Here is a 19,186-nt window from a genome sequence, read left to right on the forward strand (position 1 = left end):
CTGCTGTTTGGTCACGCGATGCCTCTGGGTGTTTTACCACGTAACGAGTTATCTAGACCAACTTGCATGACCAATCTCGTATGCAGGCGGCGACGCCACATTTGAGAACCTTATATTTGCATCGCTGACTATTTCATGCAGTGTGACTGCACAGTTGCTAGGCTGGCCATGGCGAGCTTGGACTGCTCAAGGCTGTTTGTATACACAACACGACTCCTGGCTCCTCTAATCCTCTGGGAAACAAACGATATTGAAAACAAGATGTCTGTATTGAGAAAATGACCAACGCTTCGCGAAGAAAGGATCTTTTCAGCTACTTGCTTTTGCACATCATGTCGAGTTTCTACTTGAATTCAGAGACCAAAAAACTGGAGGAGGAAGGCTTCATGAAAATGAAGCGATTATAAAGCTGATGCACATCTCACTCCCAATCCAGGCGCCAAACCCACCTCAGATCGTCTCGGTTGCAACTGATATATTCATGTCCAGGTTCTCAATGTTGGCGATGCACGCAGTCCCATTCGTACTGCACCAATAGGTTAGCACGAACCCAGCGAATAAAGTTGAAATGACTACGTACCACTCTACCATCCTCATCACCCGTGTAGACGTGATGAGGCATAGGCAGTATGCATGTGATGGGTGCTGTTGAAGCCAGCATCACAGGATCGCCGTGGTTCAGGACATTGATCAGGTTCGCAGACCATTTAGCGGTTGTCGGGGTCGAGGATGGCAAAGTCGAAGGTGTTGGCGTTAGGTGGAAAATCTGTCACAAGTCAGTAAATGTACAGTGTGCGATCGGGGGATGTAAAAGAAGAGTTATACAAACCTTTACTATTCCTCTTCGATGCCCCGTGAAGATAAGTTCACGTTCACACCATTCGTTGCCCACCCCTTCGTAGACTGCTACAGTTGTAATGTAGTCTCCCTCATCTTCACTGTCGCAAATGTCTTCGTTAAGCAATATGGCACCGTTGAGTGTGGCGACAATAAGCCGGTTTCCACAGGCGAGTACAATGTTGCCTGTGACACTGTTGATCCTGGCTGCTTGAACTGGCACAGGATCTCGCTTGTGCTCTGCGCCTAGGGCAAGCTCTCGTACGAACTCGTTGCGATTAAGGTCCCAAAGGAACACACGCCCATCAAGCGAAGCAGACAGGAATGCGGAGAATGCACGACTAGCAGCAAGCGTCACAACTGGCGATTTGTGGCCGAAGAGTGTAGTGGCGTTCTGGAGCTCGGTACGGCCTCGCTCGCCTTTGTTAACAGTCCATATGGCGAGGGTACAATCTGTTCCCGCTGTGATCAACGTCCGGCCATCAACGAAATGCGAAGTTGTCAATTGTCCAGAGTGTAAATGTTCAAACAGCCCAACCAGCTTCTTGGAGTGCGACTCGTAGAAACGAACGCTACCATCCGTGAAGCCCCACTCCATATACCGATCATGGTTAGGGGGGATATTTTGGCGGAACGGTGCGGCACACAGAAGCTTATCACTCTTGCTGGTGTAGTTTAGAGATGAAATGCGATCATGAGCTTCGAGTAGCGTGCCTGGTACGCGATGCAAACTCTCTGCCGAGGTATCGAGCCTGGTGGGTCTGGTGACATTGTCCTTCTGGGGATGTGGCCTCTGGAAGACCTGTGGAGGCGTCTGACCAAAATTGTTGATAACACTGATCTTTTGCGCTCGCTCCTTCTCATCAGTTATAGAGTCAAGGTCGATTGCACCCTGGTAAGTCATGTAATGGAACACATTGGCAGCTTCAATAGCCGCCTCTCCCCGTTGTTTGTATCCGAAGATCAAATCGATCCAGTGGTGTAAATTCTGGCTGACGTATGGACTCTCCAATGCCTCACGCTGTTTCGCAATGAAGATTGCAGGATCGCCCTTGGCCCACGGAGGCAATTTGACGTTGTCGATGGTGGAGCCGTCGGAACGCAGACCGAAGTTGTATCCGTTGACATTTGTCAGGAAGTCTGGCAGGAAATAGAACTCGGGCGTAAGCTCGCGCACATCAGCCATGTTCTTGGCTGATACCGACTCCCATACGTTCTGGATCGAGTAGAACATGCGATCAGCGTGATCCCATGTGCCGCCTTGGATCAGGAAGAACGCTGCGCTAAACGGCTGAAGGCGCATAAGATAGGATGCTACAGTCATGGCAGAAGAATAGTGGGTGCCATAATGGAAGGCGTGATTGGCGTCACCCATCTCGGCGAAGGAAGCGAACCTCTCCCTGATCAGATGTTCCTGTTTGGGATCTTGAATACCAATAGGCTTCCGCAGATCACGAAAGTTGCTCGGATCGCTCAAATCCAGCTCGTCACTGTGATAGTTCGAAAGCACCCAGGGAAAAACAGGGTATTGGGTGAGATCGTTGAAGGTCCTTCCAGCAAGCGTATTAACAAACATGAGATAATGGAAATTGGACATCTCGCCTTTCAACCACTTCTTCGTTGCTGGATGTGACGAACCCGAACCAAAAGCAGACACAAAGCGTGATCCAAGCGTCTGGGGCGCTTCTTCAGGGTTACGCAAGGAATCGAGGCGCCATGAAATCTCTGTGTTCGCAAGCTTGTCTGGGTTTGCAACATGTGATGCTCGTTGAAGGACACGGGAATGTATGTCGTTGCGAGCTTGTGCAGAAATGGCTGTTAGGAGGTAGCTGCGTCCATCATCAAAGAAGATTTCGATGCCCACGTCTCTGTGTAGGAAGCGCCGCTTCGAGATGCTGATCACTTCAGTCCATTTCCAATTCCTCACTGCCTCTTCTTGACTTCTAGGCGGTGGGCGACGATTGGTCACAGCTTCTTTGCCAGCAATGACCTGCACATATGGGTCGCGCTCATCGGGCGGTGCCTGCCATACACGCACGATTTCGCCGTCAGATCTTTGGAAGAAGTCATCTAGAAGATAGAGACAATCCTTTCCTACGATGAGAAGACCTTCTATAGCTTCAAGGCCCACTACCCGTGAAATATTGCAGACGTACTGGACCTGATCACCACGATTAAGGCTACGCATAACTTTGCGATTCTTATCCTCGAAACCATCCTCGTCCTCATACATGGCTTCAACCATTTCAAAGTCATCGTCGCTAGCTGATTCTGCTTCCTCTATGGGGTCACCTGATGCAGTCGCTGTGGATAATGATCTCACTGATCGGCCATCAACGGGTGTGGCTCCCACGGCTTCTTTAGCTGTTATGGCAGGCACAACAGTTTCCAGTTTGAGTTTCTCTCGCGAATCGGTATCTTTGCGCTTGGGCTGAAAGGTCTGTTCGCGGCTGGTGTTGTCGATAATGATGCGCAGACGCTTTCGATCACGGCCTTCAGTTTCATCGAGCCGCCATCTAGCAGGTGGACTGTTCTCAAAAAGACCACATGGGCCTTTGAGCTGGTGGTCTAATTTTGCCAGGACTGTTGTCATGAAAGTAGCATTATCTTGCTGATCTTGCAAAACACGCTGGTGCTTGATACGTTCAGAAGCATGAATGTTCGATCGCCAGTGGTTAGTTGAGTTCTCGTGGTGGTTCCACACGCTTTCAGCCACAAGCTCGTCAGCCTGCCATTGCTTCAATTTCTCTTTGCGCTTCGCGATACGCCTCTGTGACGATTCTTCAGTCTTCTTGTTCTGGCTATGAACATAATCCTCCCACGGCCGAGTCATCGAACCGTAGAAAAACCTATCCATGTCAGTTTTGTTTAGGTCAAGCCATTCGAGGAAGGTCTCATTGTCGAGTTCAACAAGCTTCTGGAAACCATCATACAGGTCCTTGGTGTCTCCATGAATGGCGTCGGCTAGAATCATGGACGTTTCATGGGGCTTTTGGACCATGAGCAATCGCCAGAAGCTCGCCGCTGCAATGCGTACAGTCATGTGCTCTGATGACAGTTGCGAGTAGAGCAGGTAGCAAATCATCTTCAATGAGAAGGTTTCATTGTTGGCAGATGAGAGAATAATGGGCTGCCAATATACCATCTTCTCGATTACTGCCGTAGTAGTTGCGCCACCTTCAGACTCATCTGGATCTGCCAACCGAAGGAGAGCGACTTTCAAGAAGGTGGTTCGAATTGACTGAATTGCTTGGGTACAAAGTCTGACGGATTTGATAGCTGCAATGTCCGGGCGCTCCAGATACTCGAGCAGAAACCCAGCGAAGTCGAGCAATGGCTCTGCACCTTCAAGGAACCATCCTTCGAAGACAGCTTCAGATATGTGCTGGACAAATCGCGAGAGGTTTGTAAGAACTCGCGGCTCATGCAAAAGCTTCTGATCCAGCTGAAATGCATTCCTTACGGACATCAAAGTCTGCCGTAGAATATACGATTCGAAGTATGCTTGGTGTTCTTGGAAGCCTGGTGGTGTCTTTAAGAATAGCCCCAGACCAGGAAAATCTTTCCGTGTAAATATCTGATCTTTGAACACATCAAGAATAACTTCCAGCATAGCCTCGACCACAGAGCTGCCCACCTTGAGGGGCACGGGAGGTACGGTTTTTGACGAGAGAATCGGGTTAAGAGATGGCTGTTGAGTTGTTTGCTTCTTATCTGCTGACACAAGCACGAAAGAGGATGCCTTGCGGAGAGGTAGGACGCGTCGAGACGTAGGTGCAGGTGAGGTGCTGACGTTGGTGGTCCGAATCACAGGCGCTCCCTGTCTATTGGCTCTAGACAGCGGCTGTATGACAACATCCTGTCCCTCAAACGTTAATGCTGAGCCTCTTGAAAGTAGCTCAGTCTCTGCACTGACGCTGTCAGACGTCACAATCACCGGGTATAGAACGAACAACAACTCCTGGACATAGTTGGATGTGTTCGCATAATCACGGAAACCTTCTGACCGAGAATGCAGCTCGGATAAGAACTGGATGGCGGAGTTTAGAACAACAGCGAAATCGTTCAAGCGGTCTGTCTGGGGCGCACGTATATCTACGAATGGTCAGCATTGAGTTGAGTCTCTTTTTTTTTTGCTTGCGAATAGATACATACCGACGACCGGCTGCTTGGCGTTCAACGACATCGTTCTGCGCCGACCACGAGTGACCGTACCCTCACCGTTCTCTTGTTTAGGAGCGCTGCTATCCGTTCGAGCCAGATCCCGGTCGCGAACAATCGCCCGCAACCCAGTCTCCAGCATCGCGGTGATTACAGGAAAGACTTCTGGATAACATATTCTAAGCTCAGACTGAGGTGAATGGGCAATGAATATATCGACCAGGTTGAAGACATCGAAATCACGCTCGAAGTCTATAGTTGCCACATCGCGGCCAAATAAAATTGCAAAACAGATTGTCCAGATTCCTGGTGTGTTCCACCAATGGCGTAGCCTGTTCTTCATGAGAATGAAACCGCCTGTCTTGTCTGCAAACTTCTTGACGTAATGCGTCCCGTTCAGCACAAGCAATCGAGCAAGGATCTTTGCACCAAGCACAACAACACGCTGCTCAGGTTCGGCAAGCAGGTAAAGAAGCCATTTACCCGTAACGTTCTTGGCAAAACGTAATACTTCGTGTGGGTTCTGTGGATCACAAAGCAGCTCTGCCAAGAGATTGAGAATGGCGATGCCCAAGTCTGGCAGAGACAGTGGCGGCCCATCGGTGCTGCCAGCTTGAGCCGGGCTAGCCGACCGTGATTTACCGTCTGGCGTTAACCCAGGCGTAGTCCCTCTACGGATACGGCCTACACTCGCTTTTGGGCGCAATGGGCGTTTACCGTAAGATGCACGGCTGTCATGCAGCGCGTAGGTGACGAAAAGGGAAAGTGACCTCGCATTCTCTCCATTGAAGTTGGTCAACAGGAGGGTCTTAAAGGCATCGAGAAACAGTTTGAAGGTTTGTGGGGTGAACCGTTCGCCTTTCAGAGCGTCTGTGAGGCGCTTGACCACACCTTGAGAGTATTAGCTGGAGACGAATGCAACTACACAAACATACGTACGAATTCTATGGAAGCGTTTGGCATTGTAGTGGTGATGTTTGCTACCGCGAGCAAAATGGATAAATTGTGTGTAATACAACTTATGCGTCTCCAAGGAGGTGGCTCTGCGCCAGATTTCCAAGTCAACGAGAAGGACTCTGTATGCGAGAGGGTTAATGATGAGTGATTCGGTCGGGCGCTGCTCATCATATCCAACAAAGCGGAGGATGACTCGCAGCAGCTGCAAAACAAACACCTCGCAGTCTTCCTGCGTAACATCAAGAGACGAAGCATTCTTTCCGACCAATCCACCCATGGTAAATCCAATCTTTTGGCGTATGACCTCGGCCAGAACAGCAAAGCCATTGCGCTGCTCCATGGCCTCGCAATTGCGCCAGTTGCCACCGACAGCTTCTAGTAGTATATTGACGGCGCGGAGCATGCTTTCTAGAGTTTGAGCGGATTGCACCAGCTTCAAGCCAACAGCAACACATCCACCGACTCGCCAAATGGCATCATCCAAGGCTTGGGGAACGACAACAACAGGGTCACCAGACAACCGTCCAAATCCACGTGACTGAGACAGTGCATCGTTTACCGATGGGACAGCAGCATTGACAATGATTGGTGTGCTATGCATTCGGGTATACTTATGAAGGGTCTTGGCAGACTCTCGCGACAGTGACCGAATCAGTTGGGACTCATCAATCGAGTTTCGGTCATCGTCGTCCATGACGGAGCTTGGGGAGAAGCTTAGTATTATCTTTGACTCTGGTATGAGATGACTTGCAGGAGCGCGTATCGCCGCTACAATGTCTGATCGCTCTTCCTTGCCGGGGTGAAGTATCTCATTGTGAACGTGAAGCTCTGCAGAGGTTCTGTAAGTTTGGAAGGACCCAAGTTTGTCTTGAAAGTTGCCGCAATAACGGGGGCCAAGCTTGTGGTAGACAGCGATTAGTTCATCCGAGAGGGGCTCTGAAAAGAGGTGGAAAGAAGCGACCGATAGCTTGGAAGCGATGACATTTCTTCCCAATCGAGGCGCTAGATTCCGCGGTGTTCCTAGGAACGCAAGTATGTGGTGCTTTGGAATACTCGAGGACATGGAGGCAAAGCTTTCCTGGCTACTGTCTAGCACTGGGGGATGCGATGGGTAGTGGGCTTTCATAGTTTCTGTAAACTCACCGTCGACGAAAAGGGATGCTTTGGCAGGACCCATGCCAATAGCCTTGGCCCTTCGATGGACAACAGCAATGTGGTACCATCTTCCCTCTTCAAATCGAGGGGCTTTTTTAAATCTTACACTAGGAATAACACCCGTCGAGTGGCCCATGTAGGTCTGCAAAATGAAGCAGCGGCTATCTCTCTCCAAGTAAGCCATTAAGAAGCAGGTCTGTGTGTCATCATAGGCACCAAACAAAGTAGTGTGGCAGTTTGCATCAAACTTGTCCACCCGCACCCATGCAGCAAATGTATAGCCACCGCCGGGAGAGACGGGCGGAAAGGGTCGGCCAATGTCTGGGAGTTCGACGGCGCTGAATCCATGCAGAGATAGGTCGAATTGTATAAAAGGCGGATCGCGAGACGATCGCATGCCGCGCAAAAGGAACTCGGCGGCTTGTTCCGAGGATGCAGCCTTGCGGAAGAGGTAGTAAGCATCGTCGAGCTTGTTGATGCCATATTGCACCAGGTCGTTAGCCAAGTCTTGCAGCAGGCCAGCTTCTACAGGCGCGCACTTGTTCTCGAACAGAAGAGGCAGAATCAAGCTCAAGACACCTGTAATATGCAGAGCAGCCTTATTGTATGAAGAGAGGGTAGTTATGTAGAGAAAGGCAAGGAGCACCGATACGGAGAGAGGCTTGGAGTGTGTGCCTGGAGCATCCTCGCCAGACAGACCCTGCCAAAAATGGAAAATGGTGGGCATGATGTCTGGATTCTGTAGTACTTCATTGCCGCTGAATATGGCGCGCACCTGGGCGCGCAGTGACTCGACATCTATTTCGACGTCACTGTACATGGACCGCGGGCTAGATATGACAATCTCGGCGGGCAGCTCCCCGCCGTCCACTCGCGGAGCATGGTCCTGTTGGCCCGATTGGGGGCCTTCAACCGTCTTGTCGACGTCTCTGAATATGCGTGTCATTGTCTCTTCGCCCAGGGCAAAGGCGAAGAGGGTGCCGAAAAGCTGCTCCTGCCCCGCATCGTCACGTCTGCTCTGGGACTGGCCGCCAAAGATACCCGTGCTGGCCAGGGCTTGCTCGAGGGCATTCCAGCCACCATTCTCGACTCGCTTTGCAAAGAATCGCCTGTTACCGGCATGCTCGTTCAGTGCGTCGGACAGGACATCGAGGGTGGCCTTGATGACCTCGAAGAAGTCGATGCGGTCGGTGGGGGACAGCTCGGCGGGCTTGTAGAAGCCGGAGAGAGAGCGGAGGGTGACGAGGAGCGTCTCGAAGCCACGGACATGGCGAAAGGCATCCTTTGTGTGGGTGTGGTTGTTGGACTCGATGAGCAGCTGGCGCATGCGGCGGAGGGCATTGCTCTGGGCATGGAGGACGTCCGGGGGCGGTGGGGTGGACTCGGAGGCTCTCGTAAGTTCATCGGCAAGGCTGCGGAGTTCGGCTATCTGATTGTTCATGGGCGGGAGTCTGGAGGCGGCCGTCGACGACCTGTGCGGCCGGGTGGTGGCCATGTTCAGTCGAGGCCGCTAGGAAGCAACTTGGTGGGCGGAGGGAATAGCGGGGCGGCAAGTACAGTCATGTCTCCCGGGCCCCCTGTGCGCACTTTCGGCGGCGTGGCAGATTGGCTGCGAGGTCGAATGTTGGGAATTGGCGTTGGCGGAATAGGCCGATGCTTCGCGTAGGATCGGGTGGTGTTGCTCAAACAGACGGTGGAGCTTGGACTCGACGTGCGAGCTACCCCAGGCAGCCGTCGCGAGGTGGAGCCGGGGGGGGGGAGTGGAGGATGCAACTCAAGTTGCGGCAACACAGACGAGCGCCCCAGGATGCTACCACTACGACACACTACTGGCCGATGGCGCAGTGTCTGGCTGCCACACCCTCATGCGAACCTGGGATAAGACTAGGACTGCGGGTTTAATCTGGCGGGGAACGGTGAATGGCCGCCGTCGCTCGCGGGGTGCTCTGCTGACAACCGGGACCCTGAGAGCAACTACTGTAAGAGCGAGGATTGCGACGCTGGGCCTAGTAAGCACGCCGCCGCGTTGACTGCCCTTCACGGAGCCGCAGCCACGCCCAAGCTGGAGCTGCCAGGTCAGACCGCCTCACTCTGCACATGTCAACATAACAACTAAGTAAGTACACAGCGTTACGCAGCCAGGCAGGATGACGGTGTGTGCTGAGGACGCGCGCTGCCCGAGCAACCACGGCCCAGCTCGTCGTCGTAGCCGTCTTGATACGACACGTCCCCAGGCTGATACGCGAGCGCGTGCATCCTGTCCCAGCCGGGCCTAGCGCAGCCCCAGCCTCACTGGCGGTGCTCAAGCTCCAGGTCAGGTGCGTCATGTATCGGGCGGCCCATGCACCGAGGCCGTCCTGATAAGAGAGCGCATCGCCATAGCTACCCCCAGCTCATCCCCCATCCCTCCTCCACACTCCTCCCCCCATCCTCTCTCTCCCCAAGTCTGTCCATCAGTAGAGCCCTGTGGCCCATCCATCCCCCCTTCATCCCCCAGTTGCACTCCATCTCGCTGTGCGAGCACATTCACCATCATGAGATACAGCCTGGTCTTCGCGCTCCCGGCTCTGGCCGCCGCGTCACCCACCTTCTCGGCAGAGACCATCCACAAGGATGCCGCGCCAGTTCTGTCGTCGACTTCCGCAAAGGAGGTCCCCAACAGCTACATGGTCGTCTTCAAGAAGCACGTCAAGGATACCTCCAAACACCATGACTGGGTCCAGAGCGTCCACTCCAAGAACTCGCAGGAGCGCATGGAGCTGCGAAAGCGCTCCGCGGAGCTCCCCGTCTCCAACGAGGTCTTTGAGGGTCTCAAGCACACATACGAGATGCCCGGCATGAAGGGCTACTCTGGTCACTTTGATGACGAGACCATCGAGGAGATCCGAAAGCACCCCGATGTAAGTGGCATTCCATCTCCTCTCTCGGCCCAGGCAGCAGCCCCGGCCTCGAATCGGCTGCGTGGCGCGTAGGCCAAGGCAACTTGTGCAATGCGTCGGATTCGCACGTGACAGCGTCCGTGCTCAATGTACCTGCATAAGACTTGGCGCTAACTCTCTCTGACAGGTTGACTACATCGAGCGTGACTCCGAGGTCCACGTCCTCGGCTCCGATGAGCCTGAGATCGAGAAGAACTCGCCCTGGGGTCTTGCCCGTATCTCGCACCGCGACGCCCTGAGCTTCGGCACCTACAACAAGTACCTGTACGCTGCCGACGGTGGTGAGGGTGTTGACGTTTACGTCATCGATACCGGCACAAACGTCGAGCACGTCGACTTCGAGGGCCGTGCCAAGTGGGGAAAGACGATTCCTCGCGGCGATGCCGACGAGGACGGCAACGGCCACGGCACTCATTGCTCTGGTACCGTTGCTGGCAAGAAGTACGGTGTTGCCAAGAAGGCTCACGTATACGCCATCAAGGTCCTCCGCTCCAACGGCTCGGGCACCATGTCCGATGTCGTCAAGGGCGTCGAGTACGCCGCTCAGGCTCACTCTGAGGCCGTCTCTGCCGCTAAGAACGGCAAGAAGAAGGGCTTCAAGGGCAGCGCTGCCAACATGAGCTTGGGAGGTGGCAAGTCCACCACCCTCGACATGGCCGTCAACGCTGCTGTCGACGCTGGTATCCACTTCGCTGTGGCCGCCGGTAACGACAACGCCGACTCCTGCAACTACTCCCCTGCTGCAGCTGAGAATGCTGTCACTGTCGGTGCCTCCACCCTCAACGATGAGCGTGCCTACTTCTCCAACTACGGAAAGTGCAACGACATCTTTGCCCCAGGTCTCAACATTCTTTCCACATGGATCGGCTCCAAGCACGCCACCAACACCATCTCTGGTACCTCGATGGCTTCTCCTCACATTGCTGGTCTCCTGGCCTACATGCTGTCTCTCCAGCCTACTAAGGACTCAGCTTACGCTGTTGCCGATATCACACCCAAGAAGCTCAAGGCTAACCTGATTGCCATCGCCACCGTCGGTGCTCTCTCAGACGTGCCTAGCAACACTGCCAACGTCCTCGCCTGGAACGGTGGTGGCTCCTCCAACTACTCCGAGATTGTTGAGAAGGGCGGCTACACTGTCAAGAAGGTTGCCGAGAAGGAGGACGAGTCTGACTCTGACATCCCTTCCCTCTCTGAGATCAAGGCCGACTTCGAGAAGGCCAAGGAGTCCGCCGGTCGCCACGCCCACCAGGTCGGAAGCAAGCTCCAACATCTCGAGTCTGAGATTGAGGACTTCATTGCCGAGGAGATGGAGGCCATGTTCGAGAAGGTCAAGGAGCGTGTCGCCAGCCACTAAATGGTAACGGTTTAATTACAATGATCCTATGTGGTCTACTGTTATATGGTACGGAATGATTCAGGATCTGGCGTCGGGTTTTTTGGCATAGGGCATTATGGTTTCTCATTTCATTAGGCACAATTTGATGCGCTGTACGCTACTTGGGACACGGATTCGGATACGAAACGCATAGTGAGATGGAGCAAGATATCTAGCATGAATCTCATCATCACCATTGAAGAAAACTTGATTGCCATATTGCCCCCTTGTTGACGTGATTTGTCTCCTGGATGATGCCTTCCAGTCTTCCAGCCCCTGTGACCTAGCGTGTGTAGGTCACGTGACTATGCACCGGAACTAACTCGTTTAGTGGTAATCTTGGTTCCTTGCTATCGGGCCTTGTACAAAATACCTCAACACTAGGAGTATAGTAAGCATTTGTAATAAAGAGTATATAGTGATTGAGCGATATTCTCCCCTCCCCCCTTAAAACAAAAAAATAAAGTTAGAAAAATGCGTGCGATAAGTGTTCTCCCTTGCCAAGTCATTTAAAAGTAAACCGCCTCATCTAGACCCATAATACCACCGACGCTCTTCAATCCAAGGCCAACTCACGCTATGCACATACAATTCCTTGCAAAAACTTGAACCTATAGCATCTACGACTTGTAAAAAGTCTTCTTTCCTTTGACGACTTACTCGATTATGTAGCGGTGGAAAAAAACAAAAACAAAAAAAGTGGTAGCATAGTATAGAGCTTATCGAGTACGAAGGCTGTTGTCTAAGGAAAGTACTAAGTAATCAAGTACATAGTAATATGTTTAGTTAGTCAGTCTCGAGAAATGTGATTGGAGAAGGAGAAAGGAATTAACTGTTAACTTTTGTGTGTGTGTGTGTAGGTAAAGGGGAGAGAAGGGGAGAGAAAAAGAGTTGGGGGGAAGTTGGGACTTGCCAAGGTGATTGATTGCTAGTACACTTGTTGTACAACTTTTTTTTTCTGCTGCTGCTGCTGCTGCGACAGATTGAAAGTAGGTGGCACGCGTTATTATCACACGAGATTAGTTTATGCGAGGAGTCGAGGTAGTATCATTTTTGTTTTGGACATTGGCACTCTTTTTTTTAGCGTTTAGTCTTGTATCGTCATCGTAGTGATCAGTCTTGTTACTCTAGTTGTGCCCCCCCCCCCGTTGTTTGGATATTCACGTGCAGACACGCAAATATCAAGGGGTCGAGGACATTCAACCTCGTTGCATTGCACATCAACTCTCAGCAAAAGCATTCTTCCTTGACTCACACCCAAAGAAAATAGTATGTAATTCTTATTGTCATTGATTTCACGTAAAACTTTATTTCACACAGTGTAGTAGGAAGAGAGAGAGAAAAGCCCAGACAAGGAACAACAAGAAGAGACAGAAAAAAAATAAACCACGCAAAATGCTAAGCCCTAGCTCGCTGAACCGCTGAACCGAACCACGTGATACTTGGAAACAACGCCATGCTGCCTGGATAAAATTGATGATGCCATCCATACCTTAAAAGCGCCCCTCAGTTAACTGTTGAGTTTATGCAACATAAACATCCCTATGTAAGGGACACATCCACCATGTCCCGAGAGACATGTTATCTTTTTCCAGTCTAATCGATTTCCTCGGTCGACTTACGTGTGGACACGGGGCGGCAGCTTCCTATTGCTCTCTCTTTCTCTCTCTGTGTGTGTCCTCCTTTGCACATAACACCTAGGAATGCTGCATACATTTTGGGATTCAACGGGCTAATTGCCCAAGGACTGATTGGGAGAGGCCATCGTGTCGTCATGTGTGATATTATCCTTTTGTTCATACAAGTCTTCTACGCTAGGTCCACGTTGAACTTCCAGTTGCCTACACGTCGGTTAGCAGCAGTCCAATGACAATCGAGAGACCTCGCAAAATCATATCACTTACCAAGCTTAAGGTTCTCGGCGGTATCATTCAGCAGAATGATACGACGCTTCGTGCAGTACGAAGTCTTGTCGAGGATATCGACCTTCAAGTCTTTCAACTGGTCGATTGGCTTCTCAAACATCTCGCTGAGGTTTTCAACAGCCATCTCCAAATCTTTCTGGTTATCCTCGAAGATTTCCGTCAGATTGTTTCGCGCAAGATAGTAAGCGAATGCGTAGGTCCACTTAAGTACCTGACGGCATTGCTGCAATGCTTGCGAGGCTTGGTCTAAGAATTGAACCTCAATCCATGACATGCCGGAAGAGTTCTGAAGTTGTTGCATCTTCTTCTCAGTCTTGAGGTAAAGGTCCTTGTCCAGCTTCGCCGATTGCTCGTGGTTTGCAAAGCGGTTGTAGTAGTGGAGGTATCGCTCGAGTGACTGTCGAGACTTGGCCTGCGCATCTCGTGCCTCGGAACCGCTCTTCTCCTCGAATCGGTTACAGTTGTACCAACTGGTGCCATGCTCAGACCACTTGCCCATGCACATCCAACAAAACTCGTTGCGGCACTTTCGGCACGTCATGTGGTTGCAACCGCCATTCTTTTCAATGGTTGAGTTGCAGTTTGGACATTCTTTGGTGTTGGCTGATATCCAGTTGGCAGTCTCTGAATCGTCCTCGCATTTCTTGACCCATTTCTTGACTAAAGCACAGGGTGCCGGCTGATGATTGTTCAATGTACAGCCAAAGCAAAAGGCGTGTCCGCAATCGCAGTGTACAGTGGGAACGACCCTCGTGAGTTCCTTGCTCTTAACCGGGCATTCGATAGCATATTTGCAGTCGGGGGCAGGGCACCATTTGAGATTCTCTTTGTCGTCGACATAGGTTCGTGTGAGAAGGGTGTGGTATCTATATATATATTAGTAAAATGCAAGGAAAGTGAGGCGGAAATTACCATACCTTTCATGCAGATCTGCTGTAACAAGCAGGTCTAGCGATTTGGAGTCCACTATCCTAGTGCAGCCCTCACCGGGACATCGTATTCTAGCCGCCTCTCCCTCGTCTTGGATCTTGGTGGCGAGGTACTGCCTGTAGCAATCCAGGCAGAAGCGGTGACCACACTTCATGGCGAATGTGTCCATGTTGGGGTCGTCGTCGCAGCAAATGTCGCAGACAAAGCCTTTGACCTTTTGAATCTTTGGCGGATTGGTGGTGGAATCCTGACTCAGGCCTGCTGTCTCCAAGATCTCCTCTGTCTTCTCCATGTACTGGTCGATTAGGCGTTCCTTGTTCCATCGTAGGTGGCGGAGGAGGATGGCGGTGGCTTCAGGCGGCTGGCCGAGGATACTCGATACTTCGTCGACCTGCTTGTCTTGCTGTGCCTGAATTTGGACCGGGTCAAAGACTTTGAAATCTACTTCGTAAGCCTGCTTGGTGGGCTTGATGTCTTTGTCTTGGGACTCGAAGCCGACATCGTCTTGGTCCATGTCGAAGTCGGAGTCTACACGCAGTCAGTCAGTCAGCCACCTAGTCAGCCATTTGAAAAACATAGAATAGTCTACGCACCATCCTCCAGGCCCATGTCGCTATCCTGGTCGTCGAAGCCATCGCCGCTCATGGAGCTGTTGAAGTCGTCGTCGGAATCCATATCGGGGGCGTCGGGTGCAGCGGGGGTGTGTGAGAGGTGACGGACAGGTGAGAGCTGCGACTTCTTGGTGGGAGGCTCCTCTGCGGGACTGAGGTAGTTCGCCTCGTCAGCCTTCCGCTTGCGAACTGTAGAGGAAGGCGTCTTGGTTGGGCGTGTCCCGCCTGATGACGGAACACTAGGCTACTGCGGCGAGGGTGGGTATGGATGCGTGTGCGTGTGTGTGACTGTGAGCGGCGGCTGATAAGGCAGGCCTTGGGTGCGCGTGGACGGTGGACAGTGGCGGGACAGTTGACAGTTGGGCACAGAAGACAAGGGTATTGGCCAGCGAGGCGGCTGCAACAAAGGCGAGAGTTGGGGGTGGTCAAAGGTGGAATGCAGTCGGCGGTCCTGGATGCGGGCACCTCACCCGATGAGTGGCTCGGGCTGTAGCCTCGGGGGGGGGCTGACGTAAAGAGGCAACCGCACCAGCACCCAGTGCGCCTCTCCGGATCTTCGCCGCCTTTCCATGTGGCGCCTGCCCATACCATGCACCGCAAACACCGGCTCAAACCTCCTCTGAACCTTAACACTCTCCTTTTGCTACCCTCGTCCACCCTTCCATGTTGCAGCCTGTGACTCCTGCAGTAGCGCTGCCCACCTACCATGGTTCTATATTTGTAGGGCCCTCCACACCATCTCTCGCACACACGTGCCCGTGACCTCGGATATGCTCCGACAACCATGCCGTGCTTTTTGTGTTTCACCACGACATTGCACGTCTCCTGCCTGTGAGCGAACAGAAAAAGAACACGAGAAGAAAAACAGTTCTGCGCCACCCCACGTCTTGACAGGTGTGGGCGCAGAGTTGTTGCTAAACCTCCACATTGGGATTTGGAGACTGTTACCCCAAGGGACACTGTAGAAAGCATAGATAAGAAAAAAAAGAGAGAACCTGCTTGTATCATGATGCCAATTTTTATTTTTTTGCAAGCACCCAATGCATCGGCTTAATGTCGGTGGTCATTGATTTTGACCTCAAGGACTTCAGCTTACACCCATCTACTCGTCCTCTTCACTCTCCTCATCATCATCATCCTCCTCACTCTCATCTTCACTCTCCTGCTGCAAGAAGTCGATGAGCGACTTTGTCTTTTCCCGCACCTTGGCCATCTCTGCATTCTCCGTGCTCTTCTCATCTTCCCACCACTGCAGCATGCCATCCTCCTCGATACAATCCAACTCAACAAGCTTGGTTGCTGTGCTTAGCAGGATGCTATCGCCGTTTTCCTTGTTGCACAGGTCTGCTTGCAGCAACAGTAGAAAGTCGATCTGATCAACCTTGCTTTGTGCGCTCTTATCGAAGATAGATCGATCGATGAGCTCCTTGTGTTGCCCAAAGACTTGCGCAATTGCGCTTTTCATTGTCTCGCCCGATTTGATGAGTGAAATAACACGCTTGACGAAAGACGAGACGACTGCACGTCTGACCTGATGGTCCGACGCGTTGGTGCTCATACGAAGTGCTGTGAGTTCCAGCTGAATATTGGCAGATTCATGGCCCTCAACCAGCGAGTCGTAGATACTCGCCGAAGCATCGTGATCAAAGTTGGCCGCGTGCTGGCTGTCTGCAGAGCCTACCGAAAGGAAACTGCTCGTCGCCGATCTCTCGCGGCGCTCTATGTCGTACTCGTCTGCTTCAGAGTCCGAGTTGAGCGTCGATATTGACTCATTTGACAGGTTGTACACTAATTGTATTAGCATGGTTATGGTGATTGAGTGTTTCGACTTACTCGGCCCCTTGAGGACAAGACCCTCGATAAGTTCATCCTCATCATCCTCATCCGAGTCGTGAAACTCGAATCCGTCGCCTTTTTCACCAACAATAGCCGGTTCCGCGTCGCCTCGAACGAGCTCCTCGCCTTCTTCTCGTCTCCGCTTTGTTCTTGTGATTCTGTGCTCTCCCTGAACAGTCATGCCCTCGCCAATGCTAACTCCGTATGAGATGAGTGCACCAGCCTCTATTGTGCACCTCCGCCCTATCGCTGCTTCGTTTGCAATAATCGCCTTGGTCACCGTGCTACCATCCCCTATGCTAGCATAGTCCCAGATGTATGCTCCATCAATCTTGACATTTCGACCAATCTGGCAATTTCTTCCAATGATGCTGTTGGTAATGACGCTCTTTTCGCCTACGCTGGTGCCCCGTCCTATGACCGTTTTGGGCCCAACGATGCAGTCACGAGCTAGAATGACACCCTCTTCCTTGTATGTGTTACGCTTCTGCAGCCTGTATGACTGCCCTTGCACCAGGTTGCTGTCTGGACATAGCGGATACGCCCAGCGTGACACGATATCCTTGCTAACCGAGTCGTAAGCATGGAGATTCCGCACTCTTGCCGCGTAGTGGTCTGATATGATGTGCGTGTGGAAGGTTTTGCCGTTGAGCTCATAGTCTTTCAATACGCTATGTAGGAAGCCTTTGCGAGGCGCTTGGAAATCAAAGTTGTCACTCCACAATGCCAACACATCCGGTGTGCAGATATCGATACCACAGTCGATTAGATCCTCGCGGACCTCGATTTCTTGGTGGGTCGAGAGTATCTCGGGATCGATGGAGAGATAGTGCGTCTGCTCCCGATTGGGCATTTGCTCAAAGTGTAAACATCTGTCCTTGCGGGGGTCGATAACGAAGACGGGGCTGGTTTCTTGGGCTTTCGTCCTGTGATTGGTACCAGCCTCGCGCAGCACCATGGTCATGATGGCATTCTTGTCCTTCAATCGTCGCACTCTATGCGCTGCAAGCGCAGACTCTAGTGGCAGGTTGCTGACGACATCACCGTAGACCAAGAGAAAGTCACCGACTAGTAATCCCCTGCTGTCGAGGTCGCGCATCGCATCACCGATGGAATGCGATGTCGACTGGATCAGCTCTAGTTTGGAGAAGGGCGATGACTTGGAGGACCATTTTGAAGCCTTGACGTAGTCTTCAACCTGTTGTCGGTGTGCGCCGCAGTATACAAAGACCTCTTCTACGCCGGCGTTTGCGAGGAACTCGAACGTGTACTCGATGAGCGGGGTGTTTGCGAGGGGCAGCAGACACTAGCAAGCGTGTCAGCATGCGACTGGTGCCTCTGCACGGGGATGCGTACCCTTGGGTGTTCAAGCGTGAAGGGACTGAAGCGTGTTTCAAACGGGTCGGCGAGTATCTACAGAGTGAGCAAAATTCCGTATGGATTCCGGGAATTGCACTACATACCACGGCCTGCAGCGGCTCGTCGCGCTCCTCCTCGCCCGACTTGCCCTTGTCCTGCGCCTTTTTTCCTTTTGGCGGCATTCTTGAAGGGGACGTGTTGTACTGCGCAAAAAGGATCAAAGGTGGGCTGCTGGGGGGGTGTCGAATGGGGCGGGTAGTCGGTAGTGGGGTGTTTTGCTACGACATCCAAAAAAGCTTCCACACACACACTCACCACCGCCGCTGAGTCACAAGCCCAAAACCGGGGACCACCACGCAAAACCGGTGCCCCGGGTCCCGTCTGGACTCGGGTCCTTTAGCGGGAAGGCTCTGCGGGTAAGCCGCTGCAACAGGGCGCATGAATATCGAACGAGCTCGTGCGCAGCCTTCTGGCCAGGCTTTGGTGGTCTGGACCGCCGGGGGCAGCATCTACTGCAAAATGCTTATTGCGACGACACCTGCGCCCTGAAACATGTCCGCTATCTCATGGTGACAGGCACCAGATGCAGCCTGACGTGCAGATTTTGTACAAAGCCCGTCGCCTGTAGTCGAGGCGTTGATACAAAAGTCTCCTGTGCCGCTCATGGCCAGCCAGCGTAGCTTTACGCGCCGCGGAGTAACACACTGCACTCGTTTTTGATAAGGACAAGGTCTTGATCTCCTATAGCTCCGTTACCTCAGAGCAAAATAACATGTCAAATTGTTTCTCTAGCAAGTAGGGTATTTCCTAGCAAATGTCCAGCCCAGCTCCCAAGTCACTTAACAACAAGTCACTTTACAACCTTGAACGCCCAGAACCGACAGTCCTTGATACCCTTCCCCCACAACATAGCTTTTGATCCGTTGCATCCTTGCGTTTTACTACAAAGCGTCAAAGGGCCAGCCACGACAAATGGTCTTGCGACCATGGGATCTCGGTTACGAGCCGCACAGAACAGCCTGGTTCCGTATTAAAACTCCGTCGCTAATGCCTGCTGGCATGAAAGCCAGTGTCCAGTTTCTCTCCTCTATGTTTTTT

General features: G+C 52.2%; 4 protein-coding genes across 4 annotated transcripts; 1 reads left to right on the forward strand and 3 right to left on the reverse strand.

Annotated features, from left to right (window-relative positions):
* Nucleotides 1-493: 493 nt before the first annotated feature.
* COCMIDRAFT_21 (uncharacterized protein) lies at nucleotides 494-8,605 on the reverse strand (the record flags this gene model as incomplete). Its single annotated transcript, XM_007683857.1, has 5 exons — nucleotides 494-526; nucleotides 581-766; nucleotides 830-4,932; nucleotides 4,993-5,889; nucleotides 5,938-8,605. The coding sequence occupies 5 exons, from the start codon at nucleotides 8,603-8,605 to the stop codon at nucleotides 494-496; spliced, it is 7,887 nt and encodes a 2,628-aa protein (XP_007682047.1).
* Nucleotides 8,606-9,644: 1,039 nt separating this feature from the next.
* Nucleotides 9,645-11,406, forward strand: COCMIDRAFT_31365 (uncharacterized protein; the record flags this gene model as incomplete). Its single annotated transcript, XM_007683926.1, has 2 exons — nucleotides 9,645-10,010; nucleotides 10,177-11,406. The coding sequence occupies 2 exons, from the start codon at nucleotides 9,645-9,647 to the stop codon at nucleotides 11,404-11,406; spliced, it is 1,596 nt and encodes a 531-aa protein (XP_007682116.1).
* Nucleotides 11,407-13,236: 1,830 nt separating this feature from the next.
* On the reverse strand, nucleotides 13,237-14,957 carry COCMIDRAFT_31366 (uncharacterized protein; the record flags this gene model as incomplete). The annotated part of the gene is made up of 4 exons (XM_007683927.1): nucleotides 13,237-13,268; nucleotides 13,332-14,218; nucleotides 14,270-14,810; nucleotides 14,876-14,957. The coding sequence occupies 4 exons, from the start codon at nucleotides 14,955-14,957 to the stop codon at nucleotides 13,237-13,239; spliced, it is 1,542 nt and encodes a 513-aa protein (XP_007682117.1).
* Nucleotides 14,958-15,995: 1,038 nt separating this feature from the next.
* On the reverse strand, nucleotides 15,996-18,270 carry COCMIDRAFT_21211 (uncharacterized protein; the record flags this gene model as incomplete). The annotated part of the gene is made up of 4 exons (XM_007683891.1): nucleotides 15,996-16,681; nucleotides 16,727-18,035; nucleotides 18,086-18,142; nucleotides 18,193-18,270. 4 exons carry the CDS (start codon nucleotides 18,268-18,270, stop codon nucleotides 15,996-15,998), a joined length of 2,130 nt encoding a protein of 709 aa, XP_007682081.1.
* Between the last annotated feature and the right edge of the window lie 916 nt (nucleotides 18,271-19,186).

The sequence above is a fragment of the Bipolaris oryzae genome (assembly GCF_000523455.1).
Source record: "Bipolaris oryzae ATCC 44560 unplaced genomic scaffold scaffold_0, whole genome shotgun sequence".
In the NCBI taxonomy this organism is placed as follows: domain Eukaryota; kingdom Fungi; phylum Ascomycota; class Dothideomycetes; order Pleosporales; family Pleosporaceae; genus Bipolaris; species Bipolaris oryzae.